This window comes from Protopterus annectens, chromosome 4.part0 (genome assembly GCF_019279795.1).
Source record: "Protopterus annectens isolate FY-2018-M chromosome 4.part0, PAN1.0, whole genome shotgun sequence".
NCBI lineage: Eukaryota > Metazoa > Chordata > Ceratodontiformes > Protopteridae > Protopterus > Protopterus annectens.
The window spans coordinates 1,421,851,546-1,421,874,303 of NC_056733.1; the positions used below are offsets into that span (position 1 = coordinate 1,421,851,546).

At 41.3% G+C, this 22,758-nt stretch overlaps 1 protein-coding gene across 2 annotated transcripts in view; it reads right to left on the reverse strand.

Annotated features, from left to right (window-relative positions):
- The window catches only part of SEPTIN8 (septin 8), a 1,286,408-nt gene that overhangs the window by 612,948 nt on the left and 650,702 nt on the right, over nt 1–22,758 (reverse strand). For both annotated transcript variants that reach the window (XM_044069252.1, XM_044069253.1), the window contains exon 5: nt 342–503. In XM_044069252.1, the coding sequence (XP_043925187.1) occupies nt 342–503 (162 nt within the window). The remainder of the gene's footprint in view (nt 1–341; nt 504–22,758) is intronic.

The window sequence follows — 22,758 nt, forward strand, 5'->3', positions numbered from 1 at the left end:
TCTGTAACCCTACAGGAGACTTCATATAACATAACTGAAGAAATAATAAGAGCCACCTCTCGCATGATCACTTGCAGCAAGATATCCATTGCTATGCGTACCCCAATAAAAAAGCATTCCCACTGTTACAGGCAGGACAACCACATTTTGGAAGAAGTAACAACATGGGATGGTAACTTTGGTAATCTCCTAGTACATCCTAGAACAACTTAACACTAGACTTCAAACACTAATTCTGAGAACAGTAACAACTTTACAATATGAAATTTACATTTAAGGAATAAGACAGTCATGCATTTCATCAATAAAATAACATTTTAAAGGATCTTCCCAAAACTTACATTCATTATAGAATTAATCTCTGCAACAGCCTCATCATCTGTAGGAAACTGATAGATCTGCACTCCGTTACTGACGAGTTCACTCATTATCTTTATTTTGAACTTGTGCAACTCACTTTTGGAAACTGTGTCTGCTTTGGCTATTATGGGGATTATATTGACCTGAAAAGAAAACATAGAAAAAATGGTTAATCCTTTACAGTTTAACAAGAGAATTTTTTTGTTTTCTTAATTAAACAATTAAGGGATTTTTGCCCACTATAAACTTTTCTAGAGTTATAACATGCATTTGCATTGCTACAAAATATCAAAACTAAAGCAGTACTATGCAAGGGAACATCAAAGTCACACAAGGAGAAAAAAGCCAACTCTTGTTGCTCTGTATTTGATTTGTCTATCAAGTCTTAAGCAAGATTCACTTCTCAAATGTTTAGCTTGAAATCCTGTGCACAAGGCTGAAACAACAACATAAAAAACTACCTCCGAAAATGGCTTGAGTAAAGTTTTCTACTAGTCTACGAAATGTAAACCGTATTTTTCTCTGTTAGGAAGCAATGCATACTTACATTTTTTTCACTCTACATCACGACTCACAAAGTGTTTTGAGGTACAGTCTCATCCTGAAGCTGCACCTACCTCAAAATCCTTGCCCACCCCCCACAAACTTCTCATCTAACCTACATATGTCTTTTAAAAGGCTCAATCACTTTTCATCTTACATTCAGTAATTCTACTCTACTTATCCACCATCCTTCTCAGTAAAACAACAAAAGCTTCCCAAAGTCCAGTGTTATATTTTGCTCCCAGTCAGTAAACCGTTACCTCTTCTCTTACTCCTGGGTCCGTATTTAATAACATTACTCTTTCGTAAGCACATCGTAATGTCTTAGCAGAAAGTGTAACTCCCACAAAGACAAGAACTCCATCAAAGTAAACACACAACTACGTGGGCTACCTCAGTCCAGTAAAGCCATTTTTGCAGTCAAGGACAGCCTCCCAGGCAAAAGACAACCATAAGGTCTTAGTCAGCTATGTCATAACTCAAAGGCAGCACACAACAGTGTGCTGAACTGGTGGTTAATGGTGTCACACTCACTGAGCTGGAAGATGCAATGAACCTGCAGGCTGACAAATGAATTTCCAACTTTACCCTCCACTCATCCCCAGCCACCCCCACCCCCCCAAGAAATACCTTCAAATATAACCTCTTCAACTATAAACAGACAGCATGTCTTTGCTGGGCTTGCTAACACAAACAGCACAGCCTCAATGGGCCTGTATAAAATCCTGGGATGTCTCCTGAATAGTGTAAAATATGATCTACAAGGCCATTGGAGTTACTAATGAACTGTAGTCTCAAAGCAGGCTTCATAGTACGAAAATGGAGGACTGCAACAGTCATCCCTCTCCATAAGGGAATCTGCATACCCATTAGTCTGACTAGTCTTGTATGCAAAGCCATGCAAAGAATCATCATGAAAATTATCAACAAAGACAAAGGAGACCTTCAGACACTGGATAAACACAAGTTTGGCTTTGTCAAAGAAGGTCATGACTACTGAACCTGGATTTCTTTGAGAAGGGTACTGAGGTAAAGGATGAGGGTAAAATAGTCCATACTGCCTACCATGACCTGGCTAAGGCATTTGATACAATACCCCTTCAGGCACTGTTAAACTTATGGATTTAAGCATAAACCTCTATACAAAGTGCTGGATAGCCAGCTGACATGCAGATAGGACCCAGGAAGTTAGGACAGATGAGACCACCTCCACAAAGAGGCCAGTCACCAGTGGAGTCTCCAGAGCTCACTGATGGCCCACTCCTCTTTGGCATCTAATACTCAGATGTCAAGGACAATGTCAAAGACCTCTGTCTGACCAAGTCTGCAGATGATTGCAAACTGGGAGCAGTCACAGAATCCCCTTCAAGACACAAGCAACCTACAAGAAGGTCCAACACAGATAAATAACTGATGCCAAAGTTATGGCTTAAAACTCAATGCCAAGAAATGCATTATAGTACCTTTTGGGAAGTCTGTCACCCAGTGGCGGCTGGTGGCTTCAAATCAAAGGGGGGCGCTGCAGGAGCCAGATGAATGGGTGGGACCAACGAAAAGCGGTGTGGCCAACTAGAAAGCGGTGGGGCTATGCTAAAAACCACAAAAACTGGGACATTAATTAAATACGCTGCCCTGGATGCCAAGCTGTCATTATGAGAGTCCAATCAAGACAAAATGAAATGTAGAAGAAAAAAAAATATTTCAATGCATTGGCTACATGACAGCTTAATTAATATCTAGATGGAAACAAAAAGGTTGTGAGGCATGAAAAAGAAATTACTTTTTAAATATATTACTGGAATGCCAGTCAAAATGAAGTATAAAAAAACAAGCAGCACTCAACTCAAATCACTTCTCCTTGCACTGCAGTTCTAATTATAATTTACATTCAGCTTTATAAAAGTACTAAGTAACATGCTGAAAGTAGCAATCTCTGTGATACCCCCACTTGTAAAAATGTTTCTTACCCAAAAAAGACCTGCTGCCTAACAACTATCTGTTTCATGGGGAAAACATGATCAAAGTAAAAAATGAACAGCAAACAAGAAACAAGCGTAAGATATACAGCTTAAAGGATTACTGCACAGGTTATGGACCACACGTGATAGATTGGCATTCTGTTTAGTTTACGAGTAAAGCCTGCAAAGATGACTGCAAGTCTCCAACAAATGTAATGAGCTTCTGACAACACTGTAATCCTGCCCTTTATTACAAATACAGTCATATACATTTCAATATCTAAGGCTTATATGCAATCTAGTTATGTAAATATCTGCATGGCAACAACAAAAAGGCTTTCAATGTTGGTAATTCTTTAACAATATGCTTGCTTACTTGCATCTTACAATCTTAGACAAGCTTACCTGATGGTCATTAAAGCATTGGTACTTAAACAGAGCAACAGGCTCTGCAACAACATTCATTTTCTGAATAAGAAGTATAAAAATATGACAGAAAACCAGAACATTCTGCAAAACCAAGGACAGATGAAAAGCCACTGTAGTACTTGTGTCTACCTTGGCTGGAAGGATACTCTGCACACTTATACTGCATAACTGCTCCTTGCCTTGCTTGGACACATGCAGAGTCACAATGTGGGGGAGTGGGGTGCAACAAGTATGTCACAATTTGAAATGTCTCTGGCTGAAGGTGATGGCCCTGACACATTTGTCATACCTCTTAACCTTAGAGCAAGAACTCTGGACAAAGCCATAAATAGAAGTGGGACAAAGCCCCCCAAAAAAGGACAATTTTTAAATATTGCTCTTATAAACTTAGAAAGATAATAAAATAGTAGGTATTGCATTAGTATGAATTTTCTGAAGGGTATGAAATCTGAAACTCAAATGCCTGTCATTATTTTCTAACTTCAATCCTTAATGATGTGCCACTAATTTGCCAGAAAATCACAATTTTATGAAAAACAGACCAAAAATGTGATACAAAAATATAAAATAGCCACACAATACAGCTAGGAACCTGTGAAATAAGGGACACTTTTTAAATATTAGTACTGTTAACTTGAGCAGCTGACAAAATAAGATAATCTACATGCATTTCTGAAATTAAAAGTAATCAATAACTCTGATCATTACAATTATTTATTAATTGTAAACCCTGCACATTTTCTTCCAAATTTGTCATTTTGCAGAGGGATTATTAGGTGGAGAGCAACATTTTGAGCCAAAATAGGGGACAGTTGAAAGGTCTGGATATACCTAATTCTATAAAGTGATTTATTTGCTCATACCTCTCAACCTCAACACAGGAAATCTGGACAAAACCAAATATATTGGGGGAACATACAAACAGTACTAAAAATTGTTCTTGTATAAACTTAAGAGAGTTGACAGAATAACAGGTCTTGATTTAGCATGCTTTTTTGTGAAGGATATGAAGTCTGAAACTCATTGTCTGTCATTATTTAGTGACTTCATTCCTAAAGGATTTGCTAGAAAACCACACATGTTATGAGGAACAAACCAAAAATAAGAAATAAAAATCTATTCATTCTGCAAACATCTGGACAGCTGAGAGGTATAAGTTCAGCCGGGGGATGAGTTTGCTGCCCTTCCTCCCCCCCAAAAAACAATCATGGTCGAATGTTGCTTCCCCCCTGCAGCTATTCCAATGTTCCATTACTTGGCTATTTCACCCCATTTACCATAAACACTGTAATGTGTATACTGCTTTACATCTACGATGATCTGGATTTCATTTAAAAGTTTTATTTTACAGCACAAACACTAATAGACATCTGCTAAACAAAGCATGTAGTTTCACAATGAAAACAGACTTAGCATCAAAACGTCTCTGCCCTTCAAACTCACATTCACTGAAACAACATCAAAACCCACATTCAAAGAAAATACATCTGGCCAGTGGCAGATAAAGATTAACTTGGGCTGTTTTCAAATCATAGGCCCCTTGCACCGGAAACATACATGTATTCTTTGATGCACCTTCCTGATTGTATTAAATTATATTCTTAGTATAATACAGTACAGTTGTTAGGTGGCATTTTAAATGTATTGTTTTGAACATTTTTCCAGTAAACAATTAAACAAAATGCATACACCAATAATGACAAAACTGCCCAATTCAGAATATTTCTATCATAAAAGTCTTCTCAAACTTCTACAATCCACCAGTATCAGTAAATATGCACAATCTCTGCAGAAGTAAAAGTCATCTAAATAATTCCACATTAAAGAGATCTGTAACTAATGAAGAGGTTGCTGGTAGCACACGACTTTATATTTCATTGTTTCATCTACAAATAAAGTGCCCGTTGCTCTTGAGGAATACATTGCCTATGCTACATTAAAAAATGATACGCTAGTAATATTGCAATAGGAAATGGATGGCAAAATAACAGGTTCATCGTTACTAGGTATCTCTGCCAAAGAGGACATTCTCAGGACTACAGCATCCACCCCTTTAAAAGTACAACACAGTACTGTATCAGTAAAGCCTCTATATACTGTGGGAGTAGAACCCACAGTCTTCTGCATCAAAAGCAAGTACACTATCTGTTGTGCTATTAACAACACAAGCAGTCATGGCATAAGCAGCACTAAACTTCTCTTCAAACTCTTAGCTCCTTGTAAAATGTACTCGACACTCAACTGTATCTCTCAACTTTGAAGCACAACAAATCTGGAAAAAGCCAAAATGTATTGGGGGGGGGGGGAGGGCAAAAGCCCAAAAACTAGAAACACATTTTAAACGTTGCTTGCATAATCTTGGAAAGTTGCTAGAATAAAATGCTCTGTTACCACCATGCATTTTAGTGCTAAGTCTTGAACCCAGGACCCTGTGCATTATAATCAGAACAACATACCACTATGCCAAATCAGCTGTTTTTTGAAAGACAAGTAGACTGAAACTTAAATGACTATCATTTAGTGAAATTCAGTTCTCACCATAGCTCTCAACTTCTTAGCACAAAACACCTAGGCAAAGCCAATAATGGGGGAATACAGCCCCCAAACATATTCAGTGAATTCAGTTCTTACCAAAGCTCTCAACCTGTTAGTAAAAAAAAACATGGACTAATGGGAGATCACAACCCCAAAAATAGGGACAAATTTTAAATATTGATCTTATAAACAGAAACTTGCTAGAATAAAAGGCTTTGCGTTACCATGTACTTTCTGAAGAATATAAACTCTGAAATTCAAATGCCTGTCATTATTTAGTGAATTCAAAATCCAGAAAAAACACAGATTTTATGAGTAACAGAACAAAAATGAGGCAAACATTTCACAAGTGGTGGTGGATTGGGAATTCAAGCTTTCGTGACCTACTCCCAAGGTACAGGGTTTGAGTCTAACCACCAGGTATATTTCCTGACTTCTTTCTAGCTACTGGGGCATTTATATATATATATATACATATATACACACACACACACACACACACACACACACACACACACACACACACACACACACACACCCTTCCGTTTGTATAAACAAGTAGTACATGCAGAGTTTCAGTCCAAAGTCAGCCAAAGCTCCAGTTTCAAACACAAAAGCCCTGCGAGAGAAGGCTCCAGCCTGCAGACATTGCAGTCCGATCCCCTTCCAGTCTATGCAGTTGTAACTGCATGACTTCTGGGATCTTTGCTGTTGCAGGCTGTCTTCCGAGTCTGGACTGTCTTACCAGCAGTCTGGATGTGTGTGCATGCTCCAGAGTGGTTCAGTAACAGTCTGGACTTCTCAACTTATAAGTAATTGCATGGCATTTGGGTCCAGGAAAGACATTCTGCCGTTATACTCAGCCCTCATCTGACCCATCCTAGAATATAATGCCCCCATCTGTACATGAAATATGCAGCAATACAAAAGGAATGCAGGGTATAAACACAATGTCCTATGCAGATCGCCTCAAAGCTCTATCTCTATACTCAGTCTCCTAAAGACTACTGAGAGGCAATCTATGCCTGGCATACAAGGCATCATTGGATCCCACTTTTATGAACCTTTAATACATCCACAAAACAAACAGCATAAGAACTACTAGATCAAAAGACCAAAATTTTGCTTGCAACATAAACAGGACATACTGGAGAAACAGATGTGTATCGCAGAGTACCCCCATTCTCTGGGATAGGCTCCCCCATTCATATTAAACAAAGTCCCTCTTTAACCCTATTTAAGTGCAACTTGAACCACTGGATGTGAAGTCAAAAATTCACCCTTGGTCTGGCATACATATCTCTGATGGGCAGAGGCTGTCAGCAATTCATGACATAACCAACAATCAACCCCCCCCCCATATAAATGTTTAAAACGTATAACTTGTGCCACACATTTGGGTTGCATGCCTAGGCTTATAAAGGCCCCAGTGGTCATTAGCCTAGTATATTACCTATAAACCCACATTACACCCCCTTCTCTCCTCAGTTTAAGAAAATATAATTTCCAGACTTCTTTTTTCTCCTATCTTTTTTCTGCCTTTTGCTCTGTCCAGCCCTGAACCACCTTTTTGCAACCCATTTTTGTCCTCCCATTCTGTTTATTTTGGCTGTCAGTGGGGTGGAAGAACCAGTTGTTGGAAGACAGATATGCTTTGCTGCCTTAGTGTTGTTTTTTTTTTTTTAGTTCCTAAGGAGTGAACACACACCTGACGAAGGGCTTCCAATTTAGGCCACGAGTATATACTTCCACACATCCTCCAAGGCTACAGTGCAGGCCAGAACACTCACTTGCCTATTCCAACACTTTAGACTTGTTCTCCAACTCAATAAGGTAATGGTGAAGCAGTAAGATAAATTACACACACACACCCTCCTCCTATGCCTCCTGAACAGACAATCCTTTGCTGCATGCTCACCCTCAGCCCTCTCACCTGATTTTTTTTTTAATCTAACCTTTTACTTCCCTGATTATCCTTCTCTACACCCCCACAACTAACAAAGTGCCTATCGCTGTAAGGCCTCCACAACTTTACACCATATTCCAAATGTATTTATTTACTTATTTTACATTTGTTTACAGGGAAAGACTGACTGGGCAGGTACCTGTTTTTAGCAGATGCCTGGGCAGAGAAGCTCCACATACAACACATTGTAACATAGATACATTCAACTGTTGATACAATGGTAAGTACAATATGAGTTTACAGTATATCTAGTAGTTGGAACAGTAAAAGAAAAACGCATATAAAACCTGGGTCTATATTAAATCAGCAAATGCTTAAAAAAAGAACACTGATTTATCGACCCCATGTAAGCGAAAGCTTACAATCCCAATTATTTGGAACAGTGATTTTTTTTCATAGGGGAAAAAAATCGCTGTGCCACAAAATAAATAAATAAATAAAAACTTCAAAACATTACATAAAATAGGGGGGGGGGCTTTGCCCCCCGCCCCCCTACTTAAATATACCAACTCCGAGATCGCACTACAGGAAGGAAAACGGCAAAGTAACAGAGGCAGCCAAGAGATTTCTTTCCCAGGGAATGAAATCTCTTATATGCTGTTTCACTATTTTGCTGTTTTGTGCTTTCAAATTCGATCAAGACACATTCGAAGGATTGCATCTTCGATTAAATAATGTGAACTATAAACCACAATATCACAATGAGATCAAAAATCATGGCAAGCCCGATTTAGGTAATATCAATCTTAAAAAGCAAAACATTTTTCAGCTGAGGTATTATATACATATGGAAAAAGCAAAGTAGTAGTGGGGGATGACAAAATGGGGTACAGAAGACTTCAGTACAGCAGCTGCAGCATAGGGTTGATAAGACAATATGCACTGAATAGACAGAGATGTGGTAAGTAGTTATACTTGTGACATTAGTTACATTAAATGAGACCCAAGATTCAGTAAAATGGCATAACCACTTCCTGTCTCTACAACCACTCCATGACAACATGTATCCCATTCTGTCTGATTTAACTAGTGCCATCACAACTGCTAGAGGTATAGAAACAAAACAATAAAAATCTGTTTCTACCTCTGTAGCAAGAAACCTAATCCTGTTCAGCTTGAATTCTATGAATGGATTAGTGCATCAAATACAGCCCTCTGCACTTATAAGCCAGTCATAGCGACCTCCCCAGATCCATCTTCAGACGAATTCGTCCAACACACACTGTGCTAACTCATTCAGTATCACTTGCAAACAGGTCATTCTTACCCTTCACTCCTGAAGTGATGCCTGACGCACAAATAACAAAATGCTGACTCCAATACTAATTAAAATAGTCTCACCAGACATGGTTCTCTTCACAAACACACTTACAAGCATCCCTCCCAAATATTTTCACCCAAATTACCAATGCATAACAAACACCTATTCTTCTTAACATCTCCAACAGTCTCCTGTAAAGTACAGTCAAAAAGGTTATTGTCATTCACATACAGCAAAGCTACACTCTCCCTTGTCTACCTGAGTTATCACCTAATGGCAGGTATGCACCAGACTAGTCAGTAAAAATCATTACTATTAAATTTCACTCTAATGTTATTTACTTAAAGAATGTCACCCCTTTCCCTAAGAATCCTTTCCATAAGTTTCTCTACTGCAGAAGCCAGACTAATGGGCCTATAACCTCCCAGGATACTTGGGCTTTTCCTACACAGTGGCAGTCTTGTTACCCTGTTTCCAGACATACATTAGCAGTAGTCCTTTATTTGGTAACTTAATAAGCAGAAATTACAAACAATTAGCCAAAATATAGCTTTTTTTATGTATATATAGCCAACACCTTTCAATACCTTCTCTTTCAAACCTGTCCTCATCTCCTTCATGAAATTTCTCCTATCCAAATTCAAATCTTCCTCCCCCTTAGCTGACAAATTACCTTCCTACTTTCTTAAAACTGCTGCAGAATCCAATGCCTATCCTGTCTCTATACTTACAAATCGCTCCATTATCAAAGCCTGTATCCCTGATATATGGAAATCCTTCTACACATTCCCTCTTCATAAGGGAAATCGCTCCATTATCAAAGCCTGTATCCCTGATATATGGAAATCCTTCTACACATTCCCTCTTCATAAGGGCGGAAACTCTACTGATCCTTCTAATTATAAGGACATTGCTATCTTGTCCCCTATCTCCAAAATTCTGGAAAAGTGCATTCATACCCAGTTACTCAAACACCTGCTTGATAATAACCTGCTAACTTCCACCCAACATGGATTTAGACCCCACCACAGCACTTCCACTGCACTACTTTCCTTCACCCAAACAGTAGCAGAGGCCCAGAACAACATGTTAGTCTCCTGTTTATTCCCTGATCTCTCTAAGGCCTTTGACACTGTCTCTCACTCTAAACTTCTAAATAAACTGTCCAACCTCCATCTCTCTGGTTCCTCTATAAGCTGGTTTTCAAGTTACTTCTCCAATAGGCAACAATCCATTCGCTGGCAAACTGCCCCCACCTCCTTCCAGTCTACACTGGTGTTCCACAAGGATCTATCTTGGGCCCCCTCTTGTTCAATATTTTTACCAACAAACTTCATTCTGTTTGCAACCTTTCAACACTTCTGCAATATGCTGATGATACAGCTATCCACCACTGCCCATAGCATTCCCAATCTCTTAGCTCTCACTCGGAACACCTTCTCTTCAGTCGAAATACAGCTCTCAGACAATCAACTTGTACTTAATCTTAAAAAACTAAACTCCTTCTCTTCTTTCCTAGAACACCGGCACATCACAAATCCTCCTTTTCCATCACCTCCTTCAACAATACCATCATTAAACCCGAACCTCATACCAAACTACCCGGCACCATTATCAACGATGAACTAAAATATGATGCACACATCCAACAATGCATAAAAAAAAAAAACACCAGAAACTTAGTCTACTCTATTGTAATCAGAAATTCCTTACTCCTTCCTCCAAACTCTCTTTAGCTCAGTCTCGCCTTTTACACCATTTACTGTACACAGTCCCTATCCTTACAAATATTCAAACTGCACTACTATTCAAACTTGAACAAACATACAATAAAATAGTCAGATTTGCCACTAATCTCCCTTACAATTCCCATCACTGTATTGCTCTTAAGACACTTCAATGGCCTAAATTCTCTAAACAACTATTACTTCCTCGATTACATATTAACCACTCCATCCTGAACGATCCCTCTTCCTGCCCTTCTATCTCTAACCTTGTATCTTACTACAACCCCCGCCGTCACCTTCGTGCAACCAACAAACTCCTTCATGATATCTACAAACCTAAGAATATTGCAAAAGTCCCTTTACAAGTACTCAGTAGCTCGTGTATGGAACACACTTCCCCTCAATATAAGAAACATCTCTGAAAAGCACCTGTTTAAATGTGAACTTCAACACTAGCTACAACAGACATGGTCCTTCCATTGTCAACCCCCCACGACAACTATTTCACTTACTCAGATTTTACCCTTCTTTGATTATTCACCTTTTTCTCTCCTCTTCTCTCTGTCATATAATTTTATTTTATTCTTCTTGTATTTAAAAACACACAAGTTATCTCAATTCTATGTCTCTTTTGTTAAATATTGAGAATGTATCTCATATTTTCTTTTGTAATTTTATTTTTTGTTTATATTACAGAATGCAGTGCTGTGAACTGTATCTAATATACCCCATGCTACGTGTTTGTAGATTTGACCACTTTGTATTTGTTATCTTTTTTAAGTTTGTAAATTGTCTGGAGCTTTTCTCCTCGACTCTCCACTGAAAATGGGCCCCTGGCTCAGATGGACTAACCCGGCTAACAAATGTCTAATCTTAGCTTTTTCTTCTGCTTCTTTAAAACTTAATTATTATATTACAAAGACTACATTTTATTTATCCTTTGTTGTCTGGGTTAGCCTCACAAGGTTAGTAATCTCTTTTCAGGGGAGACCCAAGGTGGTATTTAAATCACTAGGAGAAATTTGGCCAGGGCATCAGGGAAAGTACAGTTGTGCACACTTACCATAAATGTAGATGTTCGAGTGTACTCACTGTTGCAGTCATCACACTTGGGTTATCTGCCTGCAGGTAGCCCTCAGTCGGCTCGAATACCAGAGTCCTGGGATTTCTGCATCTGATGCAGTCACCTCTTCCATGATGTCAGGTCATCAGGGGTATAAAGCATGCAGCAGATGCCATTACAAAAGTTTTTCTTGCCCTAGATGTCAGAAGCCCCCAAAATAGGAAGCTATAACATGGTTTGGAACACCTCCAGTAAAAAGTAAATACACCTGCCATAAAAGATGGCCATAAAGAGGATAGGTAAAAAGGACAGAGAAAGCCAGAGGACTACAGGGTGGGAAATCAGGACTGCAGCAGTGAATACACTTGAGCATCTACATTTATGCTAAGTGTACACAACTGTACTATGTTTTTTGTGTTTCACTGTTGCAGTCATCACACTTGGGTTGATTCCCAAAGCTGAGGAAGGGTGGAGGCAGTCAAGAAGTGTTGGGCTGGTTAGCAGGCCTTGTAAGACTGCTGTAGAAAATTCAGCTCTGGATTTAGAAAAAATAGGTACGTGGTAATGCTTGGTGAGTAGGTACGTGGTAATGCTTGGTGAAGATGTGTACAGAACTCCAGGTTGCAGCTTCCAGGATTGTCCCTGGTGGGGACCCCCCTGAGAAATGCTGTAAAGGTTGAAGTAGCTCTAGTGGAATACGTTCTTATCCCCAGAGTGGTAGGTTTTCCATGGTGCTTGTAGCAGAAATGGATGCAGTATGCTATCCATTTGGAAATAGTTTGCTTTGAAATGGCCTTGCCCTCTGCCCTAGCAAAGCTGCTAGTAGCTGGTCAGATTTTCTGAAAGGCTTAGTCCTGTCAAGGTAGAACCTGAGCTGTCTGTGCACATCCAAGGAGTGCAGGATCCTTTCCCCTCTATTCTGAGGATTAGGGGAAAAAGGTTGGCAAATGGATGGATTGGTTTAAAACCACACTGGATACCACCTTGGGCATAAAGGAAGAGTTAGTCCTGAGGGAAACCCTGTCAGCATGGAAAATAATGAAGGGCTCCACCACCATTAGTGCCTGTAACTGAGACGCTCTTCTTGCTGAAGTAATAGCTACAAGTAAGGCTGTTTTCCAAGAGAGGAATTTTAACTCTGCTGAAGCAGCAGGTTCAAAAGGGGGAGGTGTGAGCTTTTCCGGTACAAAGTTAAGGTCCCAGGCCAGGGTAGGAGCTCTCCTAGGGGGCCTTAAATTGTTAGCTCCTCTCAGGAACTGTTTGATGAGAGGGTGAGAAAAATGAGGAGGCTCAGTACTATAATGAGCTGAGATGGCAGAGGCATGAATCTTAATGGATGAGAAGGATAGGCCTCTGTGGAGCAGCTCTGCTAGGTAATCAAGGATTTGAGGTAAGCTGGGCACAGCCGTGTCCTTTCCTTGAGATTGACTCCAAGAACAATATCTTTCCACTTTTCAGGATTTTCTAGTACTAGGCCTTCTGGCCTCAAGGATGATGTCCAGCACCTGTTTGCTGAGGGATGCTGGTGGTGTATTCATGGGATAGGCCAGGCTACAAGGTTTAGGGTTTGCAGCTGTAGATGCAAAATCTGTCCCTCCTGCTGAGACAGCAGGGAAGGTGTCTGATGTAGGTGCCAGGGTGGCACTGCTGTCTGACTGCGTAGGAGTGGGTACCAGTGCTGGCATGGCCAGTCTGGTGCAATAAAGATTGCCTTTGGCCTGTTCTGTTTGATCTTGAGTAGTACTTTTGAGATGAGGAGGAAAGGCATAAATTGAGAGGTTTTCCCATGTAAAAGATAGGGTGTCCACCTTCCAGGCTCTGCTGTGAGGGTTCCTGGTGCAAAATTTGTTCAATTGGTGGTTTTGGGGGGAGGCAAAAAGGTCCACCTCCGGTGTTCCCCACCTCTGGGTTAGAATTTTGAATGAGTTGGGTTCCAGTTTCCACTCGTGAGGGTCCAGTAGATTTCTACTTAAGTCGTCTTCCAGTGAATTTTGCTTGCCTGGCAGGAACTGAGCTTGCAGGTGTACTTGGATGCCAAAGGCTGTGTTCCACAAAGCCATGGCTAACCTGCAGAGTGGGTAAGAATGAGTCCCACCCTGCTTGTTTATGTACCACATAACTGTGGTTTTGTCTGTCCTTATCAGGAGCTGTCCTGGAAGGATAAAGTATTTGAAGACTGTCAGAGCATTCTGTACAGCTAGCATCTCTTTTTGATTGGTATGCAGGGGAATTTGTTCTGGGCTCCATTTGCCTGCCATGTGAGCCCCCCATGCATAGTCTGATGCGTCTGTTGTCCGGGTTTGTGCAGCGAGGGGTTGAGTGAAACGAAGTCCCTTGTTGTGGTTGCATGCTTCTGCCCACCAAAGGAACTCTTCCCGTAGACAAGGTATGATAGGACTCACTGTTTCCAGGTCCTGAGAATGTTGACACCAGAGACTTTGTAAGTACCATTGAAGTTTCCTCATATGCAGTCTTGCATATAGAATTAGCAGAATGCATGAGGCCATGAACCCTAGGGCTTGCAGTATTTTCCTTGCAGATAGTTGGGTTTTGTTGGCCATTAGTTTGAAATAGTTTGTCAAACGGGCCTGCTTTTCTGGAGTGAGGAACGCCATCTGGGAAGTGGTGTTCAAGCATGCTCCCTGGAATACAGTTTGTTGGCTGGGCACAAGTTGTGATTTCTTTTCGTTGATGGTGTATCCCAGTGAAGCTAGAAGTCATTTTACAAATGCCAGTGCTGAAGCAGCAATTCCTGACTGTCCGCCTAAATCAGGCAATCGTCCAAGTATGGGTAGATTTGAATATTTCTCTGCCTGCAATATGCAATGGCTGGAGCCAGGCATTTTGTGAATACTCTGGGTGCAGTAGATAAGCCAAAGGGAAGTGCAGAGAACTGATAGTGCATAGAGCCTGCCCTGAAACGTAGATATTTCCTGCAAGACTCCCTTATGGGGATGTGCAGATAAGCTTCTTTTAAGTCTAGGGTGACTAACCAGGCATCCTTGGCTAGCATAGGAAGAAACTGTTGCAGTGTAAGCATTTTGAATTTTGGGACCACCAGAAAGGGGTTGAGGATTGATGGACTCAGGACAGGGTGCCAAGAGCTGTCTTTTCTGGGCACCAGGTACAGTCTGGAGTAGAAATCTTGCCCCCTTTGTTCGACTGGAACAGGTTGAATAGCCCTGATATGGAGAAGGAAAAGTGCACCAGGGGCTGCAAAGGTGCCTCACTGAATAACAATGGACTGGCGATTAGCTTAACGGAAGCATCGTCGGCAGTTTTTGACCTATGCGGTCTGTGTGTCTGCGCTTTTTCAGAAGATTGGTAGTCGGATGGCTTACCAAAGCTATTTCGGAATACGGAGAATGAGAGTGAAAGAATTTAGCTACAAAAGTAGCCAAATGACAAATGGTTCGGGCATTAAACAAGGCACCAAACCAACAGCTAGGGACGTTGTGGTCTGGGCCTAAACAGGTGACGCAGTAAGAATGAAAATCTCTGTGAGGTATTTGCTTTCCACAGGCATGACAATTGTTAATTTTTTCTGAAATCGGTTAGAGGAAGAAAAAAGAATCCCCAACGGGGTATTTAGCTTTAGAAGACTTCAGGTCTGAAACTCGAAAAAACTAAAAATTCAGATAGTGGCTGACTGGCACTTGCAAACTGCTTCTGCTTCGGGCTCCTTCTCGGCAAGAAAGACTGATGTAATGGCGTCGGCTGCATGTTTTATACCCCTGACGACCTGACATCATGGAAGAGATGACCGCATCCGACGCCGAAATCCCAAGACTCTGGTATGCGGGCCGACTGAGGGCAACCTGCAGGCAGATCAACCAAGTGTAATGACAACAACACTGAAACAGGAAGAACATCTTCCCCTACTGTTTTTGACAGTTGCCATGGGATTGTTCATATCCACCTGAGCTACCACCAACTCAAGCAGGGCCTTGGTTTAATGTCTCATCTGAAAGACAGCACACTAAGGAGTGCAATCTCCTCCAAGTACAAAGAAACATAGGTTCCATCTTCTCTGTCCCATCATCCCTTGTTTATAGCTTCAGTTCAGCCCATCTTACCCTTGTTGAACACCATCTTGCTTGCCTGCTCATATTCTTCCAAACGTAGGTTCTCTTTCAGATTCCTCTCCTTCTATGGTTCTTCTTTTCCTTTCAACACCTTCCTGATACCCTTTCAAACACACAGACGTCTTCTGCTGCTTCCCTTCTGTGTAGACTTCTTCTATAGCAAAAGGTATCCCACAGCTGATTTGCTCATGTCTATCTTTAATCCCCCCAGTCACCCACCTTCTCCTCAACTAACCTCTAGTTTCCATAATTTGTTATAATCCAATACAAAGGTGTTAAACTGCTTCACAGCAAGTCTTCTAACAGAATTGTTGATCTCAATGTGTCTGGCTATGCATGCAGTAATTAAAACACAGAAGAATCCTATCTGATGGGTCCCCATGGCTAGATTCATCCTTTCTATCAATCAGAATATTGCATCTTTTTCTCAGACATTCCCATATTTAGGTACAGTTGTGTATCTTTGACAACTCACTCTAAGATACAATGGGTCAGCTACAAAAGAGCACCCCCATCTCACACCTGGAAGCCTGGCAGGCAATAAACCTCTAATTTTATTATGTTTTAGTACTACATTCTTATGAGAAAAACATTTTTATTTCCACATCCATTTCAATTTATATACAATGCATTCCTCGTGCATGGTACACATCATCTTTGTGCCAGTGGCAGCTCTGACACCAATAAATCAATATCAATTCCCAATAATATTTGCAAGTCAAGGTGGCCAGGATGATGCTCACTCTTAGTAGCATTTGCTGTATACCAGCTGTCCTCAATGTAAAATTTTTTTAGAGCTTTTAATGCCGGACTATCTTGTCTTAATGTGAGCATTACTTTTGTTATTACTTGCTTAACATGCTGGTATTAATACATTTCACTTCTTTAAACATGACCATTTCTCATTATTATGTCTCACCTGCTATGCATTTTTTTATATATCTGTGTTTAGGAATATTTTACAGCATTGCTTAATTCTAAAAAAGGATAGCCACTGCCATCCCTTTGCACAAAGGTGGAGCATCTACCGATTCAGGAAATTATAGAACCATCAGCCTAACTAGCTTGATCTGCAAGGCCATGGAATGGATTATCATGGACCTCATTAAAGTACAGTTGTGTACACTTACCATATATGTAGATGTTCAAGTGTATTCACTGTTGCAGTCATTACATTTGGGTAATCCTGCTGGCAGGTTGCCCTCAGTCTGCCTGAATTCCAAAGTCCTCGGTCCTGCGTCGGCTGCTTTCACCCCTTCCCTGATGTCAGGTCGTCAGGAGTATAAAATATGCGGCCGACGCCATTTTCTTTAGTTTTTCTTGACCCAGATGTCAGGTGCCCCCTAAAAGGGTTGCCAAAATTTATATATGTATAATTACATGCACCAATATAAACTTTACCTTCCTCTACCTTCCTCTACAAGCAAATACACCACATAGGTTGTATAAATCGGAGAAGGAAAGATAGGTTCCATCAGAAGAAAGGGGGATGGCGAGTGGGTAACCTGGACTACAACAGTGAATACACTCTAACATCTTCATTTATGGTAAGTGTACACAACTGCACTATGTTCTTCGTGTTTCACTGTTGCAGTCATTACATTTGGGTAGAGTCCCAAAGCTATGGTTGAGAGGCTGGAGCTAAACAGCATTAGGAGCGGCTATGAGGGCCTGCAGAACTGCAGTGGCAAAGCCTGCCTTGGATTTAGAGTAGAGTGGCAGATGATAGTGCTTTGTAAAGGTGTGCACTGAACTCCAAGTAGCAGCCTCTAAAATGTCCTTGGTTGGTACTCCCCTGAAAAAGGCTGCTGAAGTGGCTGCAGCTCTGGTTGAATGTGGCCTAATGCCTTTGGGCACTGGCTTGCCATGGTGTAAGTAGCAGATACGAATGCAGTGGCCTATCCACTTTGAAATAGTCTGCTTTGAGATAGCTTTTCCTTGTGATCCTGCAGCATATACCACTAGTAATTGCTCTGTCTTTCTGAAAACTTTGGTTCTGTTCAAGTAGAATCTAAGCTGTCTGTGCACGTCCAAAGAATACAGAATTCTCTCCCCCTTGTTCTGTGGATTTGGATAAAAAGTTGGCAGATGAATAGTTTGGTTAAGAGCCACACTGGACACCACCCTTAGGCATAAATGTTGGGTTTGTCCTCAGATAGACCCGGTCTGGATAAAAAATGATAAAAGGTTCCCCAGCCATGAGTGCCTGTAGCGCTGAAACTCGTCTTGCAGAAGTTATTGCTAGGAGCAGAGCTGTTTTCCAAGATAAAAACTTTATATCAGCAGTAGCAGCTGGCTCAAAAGGAGGCAGGGTGAGTTTTTCCAAGACATAGTTGAGGTCCCATGCAGGCATGGGTGATCTCCTTGGAGGCCTTAAATTTTTGGTTCCTCTGAGGTACTGCTTTAATAAGGGATGAGAAAAGATTGGTGGCTCTGTATTGTAATGAGCAAAAATGGCAGAGGCATGAATTTTAATAGATGAAAAAGATAGGCCTTTGTCCAGCATCTCAGTTAAGTATTGTAAAATCTGAGGAATATTTGGCACAGCTGTATCAGTTCCTTGTGCCTGGTTCCAAGCACAGAATCTCTTCCATTTTCCAGCATAAGATTTTCTACTACTAGGCCTTCTGGCTTCCAAAATGACATCCACCACAGCTTTACTGAGAGGTGTGTTTTGTATGACTACATTATCCGCCATGCTGCCAGGTTTAAAGTCCTGAGTTGGCTGTGCAGGATCTGATTGTTTTGCTGGGACAGTAGATGAGGTATTTGAGGTAAGGTCCAAGCTGGGCATTAAGATAAGTTCCTTAGTATTGGATACCAGTACAGGCGGGGCCAGTCTGGGGCAATCAGTATCATCTTTGGCTTCTCCTGTCTGACCTTTAGGAGTACCTTGGGGAGGAGAGGCAGTGGGGGAAAGGCATATACTGAAAGGTTTTTCCAGCTGAAAGATAGGGTGCCACTTTCCATGCTTGTCTGTGATAAATCCTTGTGCAGAATCTTTTTAGTTGGTAGTTGTGAGGGGAGACGAATAGATCTATGTCCGGGCATCCCCATGTCCTTGTTATCATGCTGAAGACTTGTGGATCCAACTGCCACTCATGGGGATCCATGAGTTTTCTGCTTAGTTCGTCTGCAAGAGTATTTTTCATTCCTGGCAGGAATTGTGCCTGCAAATGTACTTGGTAAGTCAATGCTGTGTCCCACAAAGTCATGGCTAGTCTGCAAAGGGGGTAAGAATGTGTGCCCCCTGCTTGTTTATATACCACATGACCATGGTGTTGTCTGTCTTTATCAGTAGTTGTCCCGGATGAAGTAGGTCCTTGAAGGCTGTCAGGACATTTTGAACAGCTAGCATCTCTTTTTGATTGATATGTAGATGCATTTGGTTTGAGGTCCATGTGCCCTGAATGCATCTTCCTGCCATGTGGGCCCCCCAGGCATAATCTGATGCATCTGTTAGTGTCTGCCTGGCTGGGGGTAATGTGAATGGCTGTCCCTTGTTTTGGTGACCAGCCTTTGCCCACCATAGAAACTCCTGTTGTAGGCAGGGAATGAGAGTAATCATAGTTTCCAGGCTGTGGCAATGTTGAGTCCAAACACTTTTTAGGTACCATCGAAGTTTCCTCATATGCAGTTTTGCATATGGAATTAGTAGGATGCAGGATGCCTTGAAGCCAAAGCCTGCAGAATTTTTCTTGCAGACAACTGGGCCTTTGTTGCCAACATTTTGAAATAGGTAGTCAGTTGCCTTTGTTTGTCTGGCGTGAGATAAGCCATCTGGGCAGTTGTATTTAAGCTTGCACCCAGGAATATTATCTCTTGAGAGGGTACTAGCTTTGATTTCTTTTCATTGACTGTGTACCCTAGGCATGTTAGAAGCCTTTTCACAAACACCAGATGTTGTAGAAGAATGTCCTTGTTCTCTGCTTGAATTAGACAGTTGTCCAAGTAAGGATATACTTGTATTCCTCTGTCTGCAGAATGCAATTACTGGTGCCAGGCACTTTGTAAAGACCCTGGGCGCAGTAGAGAAGCCAAAGGGCAGTGCAGAGAATTGGTAATGCATTGAGCCAGCCTTGAATCTGAGGTATCTTCTGCATATTTGTCTGACTGGGACATGCAGGTATGCCTCTTTTAGGTCTAAAATCACAAGCCAAGCGTTCTTGCCCAGCATGGGCAGAAGCTGCTGCAAAGTCAACATCTTGAATTTTGGTATATCCAGGAATGTGTTCAGAATAGATAGGTCCAGTATTGGCCTCCAGGCCTTGTCCTTTCTGGGTACCAAGAACAGTCTTGAGTAAAATCCTTGTCTCTGCTCTTGCTCTGGTACTTGTTGAATGGCCCTCATGTCCATGAGGGAAGAGACTCGTTTTTGTGCCTCTGCCCATTGATTTTTTGGCAGATCTGGTCAGCCGTTTGCCTTTGGCAGGGTATGAAAATGGAACTTGTAGCCTTGTGACACGATATTTATAACCCACTTGTCCTGGGTTATGATGTGCCAATTTTGAGAAAAAAGTGCTAATTATCCCCTAAGGGTGCTGCCAGGAGATAAGTGCTTGGTGTAGGCAGGGGGAAGTCATTGGGACTGTTGGTTGTATGGTTGTGATTTGTCTTCTCCAACTTTGGAGGTAGAAGCACCCCATTTCCACATCCATTTCAATTTATATACAATGCATTCCTCATGCATGGTACACATCATCTTTGTGCCAGTGGCAGCTCTGATACCAATAAATCAATATCAATTCCCAATAATATTTGCAAGTCAAGGTGGCCAGGATGATGCTCACTCTTAGTAGCATTTGCTGTATACCAGCTGTCCTCAATGTAAAAATTTTTTAGAGCTTTTAATGCCGGACTATCTTGTCTTAATGTGAGCATTACTTTTGTTATTACTTGCTTAACATGCTGGTATTAATACATTTCACTTCTTTAAACGTGACCATTTCTCATTATTATGTCTCACCTGCTATGCATTTTTTTTTATATATCTGTGTTTAGGAATATTTTACAGCATTGCTTAATTCTAACAAAGGATAGCCACTGCCATCCCTTTGCACAAAGGTGGAGCATCTACTGATTCAGGAAATTATAGAACCATCAGCCTAACTAGCTTGATCTGCAAGGCCATGGAATGGATTATCATGGACCTCATTAAAGTACAGTTGTGTACACTTACCATATATGTAGATGTTCAAGTGTATTCACTGTTGCAGTCATTACATTTGGGTAATCCTGCTGGCAGGTTGCCCTCAGTCTGCCCTGAATTCCAAAGTCCTCGGTCCTCAAATCGGCTGCTTTCACCCCTTCCCTGATGTCAGGTCGTCAGGAGTATAAAGATGCGGCCGGCGCCATTTTCTTTAGTTTTTCTTGGCCCAGATGTCAGGTGCCCTCAAAAGGGTTGCCAAAATTTATATATGTATAATTACATGCACCAATATAAACTTTACCTTCCTCTACCTTCCTCTACAAGCAAATACACCACATAGGTTGTATAAATCGGAGAAGGAAAGATAGGTTCCATCAGAAGAAAGGGGATGGCTAGTGGTGGGTAACCTGGACTACAACAGTGAATACACTCTAACATCTTCATTTTATGGTAAGTGTACACAACTGCACTATGTTCTTAGAGTGTTTCACTGTTGCAGTCATTACATTTGGGTAGAGTCCCAAAGCTATGGTTGAGAGGCTGGAGCTAAACAGCATTAGGGCGGCTATGAGGGGCCTGCAGAACTGCAGTGGCAAAGCCTGCCTTGGATTTAGAGTAGAGTGGCAGATGATAGTGCTTTGTAAGTGTGCACTGAACTCCAAGTAGCAGCCTCTAAAATGTCCTTGGTTGGTACTCCCCTGAAAAGGCTGCTGAAGTGGCTGCAGCTCTGGTTGAATGTGGCCTAATGCCTTTGGGCACTGGCTTGCCATGGTGTAAGTAGCGAGATCACAGATGCAGTGGCCTATCCACTTTGAAATAGTCTGCTTTGAGATAGCTTTTCCTTGTGATCCTGCAGCATATACCACTAGTAATTGCTCTGTCTTTCTGAAAACTTTAGTTCTGTTCAAGTAGAATCTAAGCTGTCTGTGCTGCGTCAAAGAATACAATTCTCTCCCCCTTGTTCTGTGGATTTGGATAAAAAGTTGGCAGATGAATAGTTTGGTTAAGAGCCACACTGGACACCACCCTTAGGCATAAATGTTGGGTTTGTCCTCAGATAGACCCGGTCTGGATAAAAATGATAAAAGGTTCCCCAGCCATGAGTGCCTGTAGCGCTGAAACTCGTCTTGCAGAAGTTATTGCTAGGAGCAGAGCTGTTTTCCAAGATAAAAACTTTATATCAGCAGTAGCAGCTGGCTCAAAAGGAGGCAGGGTGAGTTTTTCAAGACATAGTTGAGGTCCATGCAGGCATGGGTGATCTCATGGAGGCCTTAAATGTTTGGTTCCTCTGAGGTACTGCTTTAATAAGGGATGAGAAAAGATTGGTGGCTCTGTATTGTAATGAGCAAAAATGGTAGCGAGGCATGAATTTTAACAGATAAAAAAGATAGGCCTTTGTCCAGCACCTTAGTTAAGTATTGTAAAATCTGAGGAATATTTGGCACAGCTGTATCAGTTCATTGTGCCTGGTTCCAAGCACAGAATTTCTTCCATTTTTCCAGCATAATATTTTCTAGTACTAGGCCTTCTGGCCTCCAAAATGACATCCATCACAGCTTTACTGAGAGGTGTGTTTTGTATGATTACATTACCCACCATGCTGCCAGGTTTAAAGTCCTGAGTTGGCTGTGCAGGATCTGATTGTTTTGCTGGGACAGTAGATGAGGTATTTGAGGTAAGGT